The sequence below is a fragment of the Epinephelus moara genome, chromosome 18, assembly GCF_006386435.1.
Source record: "Epinephelus moara isolate mb chromosome 18, YSFRI_EMoa_1.0, whole genome shotgun sequence".
NCBI classification, from domain to species: domain Eukaryota; kingdom Metazoa; phylum Chordata; class Actinopteri; order Perciformes; family Serranidae; genus Epinephelus; species Epinephelus moara.
Window position 1 is genome coordinate 39,609,968 of NC_065523.1, and position 8,763 is coordinate 39,618,730.

Consider the following 8,763-nt stretch of genomic DNA (forward strand, 5'->3'; position numbering starts at 1 on the left):
AAGAACCATGGAGCACCACTGTGACGTCCAAACACATCAACATAAGAACCATGGAGCACCACTGTGACGTCCAAACACATAAGAACCATGGCGCACCACTGTGACGTCCAAACACATCAACATAAGAACCATGGAGCACCACTGTGACGTCCAAACACATAAGAACCATGGAGCACCACTGTGACGTCCAAACACCGTGACCATGTGAACTGGAGATGTGTTGGCTTGTTTCCTATGATTCGGCTTCGGTTCACAGGAAACACATCAACACTTCCATCTTCAGGTGAGCCGGGTGTTTCAAAATAAAAGCACAAGTGGATCTGCTTTGATTGATTTAATTATAACGGTACCTTTTTTGTAACTGTAGTTTATCTAATATTTTGATGGTATATTCAGCTGCGGTTTATATATCGCAGATATATTGCGATATTTATTGTGAATCGCAATAAAACATAAAAACACTGTGACACTATTTTGAAGCCAAGTCATTCAAGCCTTCATGGAGATAAAGAAACGTTGAGTTCTCACCTGCAGGAAGCCAATATGATCCTGACTGATGGCCTGCACCTCCAGCGTGGCTCTCCTGTTCATCAGCTGGCTAAGCTCCGCCTCCAGACGACTCACCAGACCCCCTCCTTTTGACATCACAGCGTCCAGCTGGTGCTGGATCCCGCCCACCACCTGAGACCGGATCCTGTCCAACGCGCCAGACACTTCGTCCAAAAGGTGTTCCACCTCCCCTCGCTCCCCGTCTGCGTAGCTCTGATGATAAAATAATTATTATAATTAAATCTGTCTTTATGGATCTGTGGGAGGTTAATTAAACTTTAAATACAAACAGGAAGTGTTTGTCTGAATGCTGTGTATGGATGAACGGCTGAGAGGTGACAGTCAGTGGTGGAGGTGGTGAGCACACAGACTGTCCAGACTGAGCCTGTTCACTCTCCAGCTTTTAGATAAAGTTTAAATCATAATAAAGACACAGACGTGTCACCTTGACACCCTCCAACTTCCTCTTCAGCTGAGTCACAAGAATCTCCTTCTCTTTCATCCGGTTCAGGATCTCCTGCTCCGTCCTCGCCACATGTTTCTGAACACACAGATGGACACATTCATTCATTCATTCACTCATTTATAGCAACAGTAACCTGTCCCTCCTGGTCTCTACCTGTTTACTGAGTCTCTCGGTCTGGACAGAGACAGTTTTGTGTGTCCGATGTTCCTCCAGGACGCAGATGGCACAGATGCAGCGCTGACATGTCCGACAGAATACCTGGACAGGTGAACACATGAGGAGTGAAACAGTCCTATCTCTATTATAACAATAATAATAATCATCACTTCATCAGATCTGAATATAAAAACTAAACAGTTCCTTTGGACAGTAAATAGTTTGAAATAATTCTGTCCTCATGTGGAGACACTGGGTTTATTTTAATAGTTGATGTCTGAACACAGCTGTAAAAAAATAAATTATAAATATTGCGACAAACTAAAAGTCTGTGATTTGTTCATTAAGAAACTCTGGAATAATTCTCCTGTCTCCAAACGCCAAGCTGGGAATGTCCTTCTGTCTGAAGACACAGTCTGTGTCACCTGATTTGCCCAAATGTCCTCACAAGACAATAATAAAGTCCCAATTTCTTTTAACGAGACAATTAAGTTGCAATGCCTTTAAATGAGACAATAATAATATCTCAATGTCCTTAAGAGACAATAATTAAGTCCAAGTGTAAACGAGTAATTCCTGCCCCGTGGTGGCACTGGAGGTTAACTTCATGTTGTCCACACAACTTTAAAAACGTACACAGTGGTGTTGTATCAGTCGGCTGAGTGGAGACATGGACAGCAGGAATAGTAGAGGACCAAGTACTGAGCCCTGTGGGACACCTCATTAATATAAAGAGTATCTGGGACCAGACAGATAATGTCAACAGGTCAGATAGTGATACTCAGGTGATGATGATGATGAAGAGGAGGATGGGGACAGCTCCACCCCTTCATGCAACTGTGGAGGAAGTGATGTCAGTCAGACAGGTAACTATCTAGAGGAGGCGGTTTAACGGCTGATATCCTGATTTCTATAAAAACAGGAAGTTATTTCTCTGAGGTCACAAACTGTCAAACGTCACAGTCAGTGTGTCTTTCTGCTCACCTCCAGCAGGCGGCGGTGTGTCTTGCAGGTGCGGCCCCTGAGGGCCTCCAGGGGGTCCATCAGTGGGTGTTTGGAGTAGAAGGGCGTGGTCTGGTGTGGCAGCAGGTGCTCAGTGCAGTATGCGGCGGTGCAGGTGAGACAGGAGCTGACAGCAGGCTTTTTCACACCTGTGCACACATCACACCACACCACCTCCTCACCTGACGCCGTCACAAACGGGTTAGTGCCGCCGGCGTCTGCGGCAGTTGTCGTCATGGCGCCCGTCATTGCAGGCAGCCCATCCCTGACGGGCATCGGTAACCCCGCGGCGCCATAACGAGCCTGTTTGTATTTATCTGCGATGAGAGCGAAGACTTTGTTGACGCTGAGCTGAGGACGTTCTTCAAACTGCCGCTTACAGAGAGGACAGGTGCACACGGGACTGGACGCCCAGTAACCTCCGATACAGGCCTGCAAACACACCACAGAAGAAGAAGGACAACGTTCACACAGGATGTCAACAAATAAACATGTCTCTCAGGTGTGTGTGTCTCAGGTGTGTGTATGTCTCTCAGGTGTGTGTGTGTCTCTCAGGTGTGTGTGTCTCAGGTGTGTGTATGTCTCTGAGGTGTGTGTGTCTCAGGTTGTCACCTGACAGAAGTTGTGTCCACAGGGGGTGGAGACGGGCTCATCGAACAGGTCCAGACAGATGGAGCAGGTTAACTCCTGCTCTGAGAACAGCTCTGGAGCCGCTGCCTCCGCCATCGTCATGCCACTGCTGCAGGAGGACATCAGAGGACACATCAGAGGACATGTCAGAGGACACATCAGAGGACATGTCAGAAGACACATCAGAGGACATGTCAGAGGACACATCAGAGGACACATCAGAGGACACGTCAGAGGACACATCAGAGGACACATGAGAGGACACGTCAGAGGACACATCAGAGGACACATCAGAGGACACGTCAGAGGACACATCAGAGGACAAATCAGAGGACACATCAGAGGACACGTCAGAGGACACATCAGAGGACACCAAAACAACATGAGGCAGATTTTTACCATCAACTTTAAATCCAAACAACCCGGGACAGAAACAGTCCACAGAGACAGTCCACAGAGACAGTCCACTCATTCACCTCGTCAGCCAAATTAACCGACCGACGCCAACGACCAGACCAAGAACTGCAGTAACTGAGTATTTAAAGTATTTACAGTATTTAAATTTCCACCACGGCTGCACTTTGTTTGTATCCAACATGTGAAACACACGGAGTAAAGAGGAAGTGTGATGTCACAGAGTTTCACCTGTAGAAGACGACACGCCGTCAGTTAGAGACGGACCAGGTCAAACTACATTCCTCCTCAAACTGCTGAACTCCGACACACAAACTGAGCTCATGGCCAAAAATAACCTGCAGCCAGGTGAGTCTCTGATACACACCTGAGAGGACACACAGGCAGAGAGACATACGGGTGGAGGACAAACAGGTGCAAAGGAGAACAGGTGTAAAGGTGTGAAGACAGACAGGTGTAAAGACAGACAGGTGTGAAGGCAGACAGGTGTGAAGACAGACAGGTTTGAAGGCAGACAGGTGTAAAGATAGACAGGTGTGAAGGCAGACAGGTGTGAAGACAGACAGGTTTGAAGGCAGACAGGTGTGAAGACAGACAGGTTTGAAGGCAGACAGGTGTAAAGATAGACAGGTGTGAAGGCAGACAGGTGTAAAGATAGACAGGTGTGAAGGCAGACAGGTGTGAAGGCAGACAGGTGTGAAGGCAGACAGGTGTGAAGACAGACAGGTGTGAAGACAGACAGGTGTGAAGGCAGACAGGTCAATGTCAATGTCGAGTTTATTTATATAGCACATTTAAAAGCCTAAGGCCAACCAAAGTGCTTTACAAGATGAAATCATCAGCACCAATAAACAATACAAGCAGAAACAGTACAAAGCAGAGAGGTAGAAGAAAACAAAACAAGACAACAACAACAGGTGACTCAACTCAGCCAAAAGCCAGGGTAAACAGGTGGGTTTTAAGACGTGTTTTAAAAATAGAGAGGCTAGTCGCAGACCGCACAGACAGAGGCAAAGCGTTCCACAGCGTGGGAGCTGCCACTGCAAAGCCTCGATCTCCTCTAGATTTTAAGAGGGATCGAGGAACGTCCAGAACTAACTGGTCAGCTGACCTCAGGGCTCTGGAGGGTCGATGCACCTTGATAAGGTCGGATAAATATTCAGGGGCCAGTCCATACAGAGACTTAAACACAAATAAAAGAATTTTAAAATCAATCCTGTATCTAACCGGAAGCCAGTGAAGCTAAGAGAGCACTGGTGTTATGTGCTCATATTTCTTTGTCCCGGTAAGGAGACGAGCTGCTGCATTCTGCACAAGCTGTAGACGGTTAAGCTCTGATTGGCCGATGCCGACGTATAGGGAATTACAATAATCTAAGCGCGATGAAATGAACGCATGGATAACCTTTTCTAGATCAGCCCTTCTTAGATAAGGTTTGACTTTGGCTAGGAGCTGAAGCTGAAAAAAGCTAGCCTTAACCACAGAGCTGACCTGCTTGTCCAATTTAAACGCCCCATCAATAATCACACCTAGGTTTCTGGCCTGTGAACCTATATAGGGTGCTAGTCGGCCAAGGGAGCTGGCAAGAACCTGGACAAGGTCAGGACGACCAAACAGGACAATCTCCGTTTAGTTTTCATTTAATTTTAAGAAATTTAGGTCCATCCATGTTTTAATGTCCCTCATGCAATTAAACACAGCATGGAGGGATTCCTTGGAGGGGACCTTTAATGGCAAGTACACCTGCACATCATCAGCAAAACAATGAAAAGGAATACCATGCTTCCTAAATATCGACCCCAGGGGTAGCATATATAGGGAGAACAGTAGAGGGCCTAGAACTGACCCCTGGGGGACCCCGCAGGTCAGAGGGGCCACAGAGGAGGAAAACTGCCCCAACTGCACACAGAAGGATCTATCAGCAAGGTAAGATTTAAACCACTCCAGAGCGGAGCCTTTAATGCCCACACAGTGCTCGAGACGTGACAGGAGAATAGTGTGATCCACTGTATCGAACGCCGCTGTGAGATCTAATAAAATTAAAAAGGCACAGTTGTGAAGACAGACAGGTTTGAAGGCAGACAGGTGTGAAGACAGACAGGTGTAAAGATAGACAGGTGTGAAGACAGACAGGTGTAAAGACAGACAGGTGTGAAGGCAGACAGGTGTGAATACAGACAGGTTTGAAGGCAGACAGGTGTAAAGATAGACAGGTGTGAAGACAGACAGGTGTGAAGGCAGACAGGTGTGANATCGAACGCCGCTGTGAGATCTAATAAAATTAAAAAGGCACAGTTGTGAAGACAGACAGGTTTGAAGGCAGACAGGTGTGAAGACAGACAGGTGTAAAGATAGACAGGTGTGAAGATAGACAGGTGTGAAGACAGACAGGTGTGAAGGCAGACAGGTGAAGGAGTGTGCAGGTCTCTCTGTGTGTCTCTAATCAGGCTGATAATCACCTACACTGACCAGGTGAGCGCAGGTAGAGAGGGGGCGGGGCCACATCTACACGCACACACACACACACACACCCACCAGACTCACATCACAGTGAAACAGGAGGGTTTATTTGATTATAAGCTACTGAGGCCAACAGGAAGTGAACACGGTCACCATGACAACTGCATCGAAACAACATGAGAGGTTGAATGTTGAAGTCGATGTGCATCAGTCGGATCAGAGACGACGACTGAACTGACGGTTCATATAAACTGTGTCAGCAGCAGAGAGCAAGTATGACGAGAATGTGTGTGTGTGTGTGTGTGTGTGTGTGTGTGTGTGTGTGTGTGTGTGTGTGTGTCTGTGTGTGTGTGACAGACACGTTTGTGATGGTGACAATAACGTTTGTAACACAACAACGTGTCATGTCTGATTCAAACTTGCAGATTGTATGAGCGAAGAAGCAGAATCTCTGAAGGAGGAAACAAGTTTTATAAAACGTTGAGGTTGGTCTGTGTGTTCAGGACTAGCTTAGCTTAGCTTAGCTTAGCATAAAGACCAGAAACAGCAGGGAACAGAGGTCCTGAGAGCTGGTGCAGTTGGGACATGGACATGCTAACAGTTTCCCTCTGCTTCCAGTCTTTGTGCCAAGCTAAGCTAACAGCAGCAGCTGAAGAACAAAGGTCTGATACGACTCTGCCTCCTTCAGGGTCGACCTCCAGCTGTCAGAGTGTGTGTCACTGAACAGGCCTAACAGGCACAACCCAGGGGCCCAAAGCATCAGGGGCCCAGGGGCCTTCACCTGCAAAATGTCAATCAAATAAACAACCAGGAAGACACATTCAGTCACTACAGAGAGGACAGCTGTCACAACGAGACACAAACTGGCTTCAGAGACACTAAAGTCGCGTCTCCACCAAACCCTTCAGAACCAGCAGTAAGCCTTCAGACATGGTACGTAGAGCCTCGGTCTGTTCAGACAGTCCTCTTAAATGTGGGCGGGGTTGTTGTCACTCACTGCTCCGTCCAGCACTCGCTGTATTTCCTCATCAGCGGTGACACAGATGGAAGTCTGCACCTGGTTTATCGTCCACAGAACGAGGCTGCACGCCCACATTTTCAGAACAAAATAGAACAGGCTGCAGTGAGAGTCTCTCTCCATGGGATATTTAAAAATAGCAGCTTTGTGCATTTAGTCCTTCTCAGGCAAGCTCAGGGGTTTAGTGTTGCTGTAGCCCACAGGAAGTGAGGATTAGAATATATGACCTTCACATAATCCGCTCCAAATTAATCTATATTTTTAAAGTCATTACTAAAAGTGTGTGTCATATAAAAACTAAAGTGATGGTCAAAGTTGTCACAGTGAAATTTAAGGTGTGCTGATGGATTCACGTCATCAACTCATGCATTGAGTAACATTACAAGTTAACGTTCCACCTTAAAAGTTGCCGGCAGTCGGCCCAGTGAATGAAGTTATTTTTTCCTCTTTCATTTTATAATTGTAGTTTACTGATGTATGAACAGAGGTTACATAAAACCAGAGTGACCGTCCTCTACTGACCAATCAGACTGCAGGGTTTCTAGCTCCACCTTTTAGTACCAGATCTGTGTGCTAGGTACCCCAACAGAGGGGGGACCAAACATGGGGACGCTAAGGAACGCTTCTGTTGGGACCATCCACAACTTTTACTGCGGAGACAGAAACTATACGACCGCTGGGAGGAGGCGGGGCTACAGCGAACAAACAAACACAAAATCACCACAAAGGCAAACAACAACAAACAGACATGATGATGATGATGATGATGATGATGATGATGAAGGAGCTACATGATGGGCAGCTCTGTGTAAACTCACACTGTTAAAATCAATCTACAGAATCAGTTTGAAGAAGCAGAGCTCAGCTGGCCTCTCCTCACCTTTAGTTTCTGTTGAGTCTCTGAATTAAACACACACTGAAGAAAAGAGATTCCCTCTCTCACTCACACACACACACACACACACACACACACACACACACACACACACACACACACACCCTGGCTTCTTTAAATAAAGCTGACATCATTCTGTGGTGACACAGATCACAGATTTTGTGAAGGAGCAGATTTTAAATGTCTGAAGAGAAACTTGTGTCAGTTTGAGAGAGTCAAACGCTTCTTACCTTCCTGTCAGCCAGTCGACGTGTTTCTGTCACTAATCTGGAAACTCAGGTTAGCCTGTGACGTCACCGGGGGGCGGAGACTCGCGCATGAATGACGGCAGGAGTTGCCAGGTGAGTTTAACAGGTGGAGATGATTTGTTTCTCTAAAGTATCACATCTGCCCGGGGAGTTCCACTCAGTGTGACACATGAGCTCATGTTTCATCTTTATTGCATTGATCAGTGAGACCAACAGATAAAAAATAAAAATAATAAAAAATAAAAAAGTCACATTAATTTAAAAGAAAACAAAAAACACGGGTTTTTTTTCCACATTTTTTGTTTTTCACTTTAACTTTTAAATTTAATTTAATGATTGTGGATAAACCAACATTTTGGATTTGTTTATTAAGAAGTTTAAATTATTTCTTCTTATATAACTTTGTTTGGACTAAAAAAAATACAAAAATATAATTTATGTTCAGACAGAAATTAATTTTAAATAGAAGTAAAATAAATACAATTATAGCTGCTGCACAGCGATGGCTCGGGTCCGGGCATTTTTAGGCAATTCTGAGCAACCTCTGGAACTAAGATGGTCATCTACCGCTCTGAGCTAATTGGCAAGTAGCAACTCAACAGTGGCTTCACAAACTGAGTAAGCCATTCACTGCTGTGTAGGAAAGCAGCCATCCGTGCATGGAAAGGCAGATTTGAAACCACTGTAAAAAAAATTCAGTTATTAAGACAAAAATCTGAAAATACACATATTGCATCTAGACAGCATGGAGATGTTGGTAATTTGTTTGTAACAATGATTGATTTAAAATTGCCATTTTTACATTGACTCCAATTGTTCACATTAGAGCAAAATTCAAATGCTGTCAAAAATTCAGTTTTTGAGATAGAATTCTGAAATTTGCCACACATCATCTACCATGAACTCTAGAATTTTGTCATTTTTT

At 45.4% G+C, this 8,763-nt stretch overlaps 1 protein-coding gene across 3 annotated transcripts in view; it reads right to left on the reverse strand.

Annotated features, from left to right (window-relative positions):
• LOC126404963 (E3 ubiquitin-protein ligase TRIM47) overlaps nucleotides 1-7,863 on the reverse strand; it is a 14,828-nt gene extending 6,965 nt beyond the window's left edge. The window contains exons 1-6 of one of the 3 annotated variants that reach the window (XM_050068424.1): nucleotides 7,821-7,863; nucleotides 2,786-2,912; nucleotides 2,156-2,605; nucleotides 1,169-1,273; nucleotides 995-1,090; nucleotides 529-762 (exon numbers count right to left, since the gene is read on the reverse strand). In XM_050068424.1, coding sequence (XP_049924381.1) covers nucleotides 529-762; nucleotides 995-1,090; nucleotides 1,169-1,273; nucleotides 2,156-2,605; nucleotides 2,786-2,905 — 1,005 coding nt within the window. In that variant the 5' untranslated portion in view covers nucleotides 2,906-2,912; nucleotides 7,821-7,863. Of the gene's footprint in view, nucleotides 1-528; nucleotides 763-994; nucleotides 1,091-1,168; nucleotides 1,274-2,155; nucleotides 2,606-2,785; nucleotides 2,913-6,674; nucleotides 7,360-7,820 lie in introns of those variants that run through there. The other 2 variants (XM_050068423.1, XM_050068422.1) reach the window with 2 other exon arrangements.
• Between the last annotated feature and the right edge of the window lie 900 nt (nucleotides 7,864-8,763).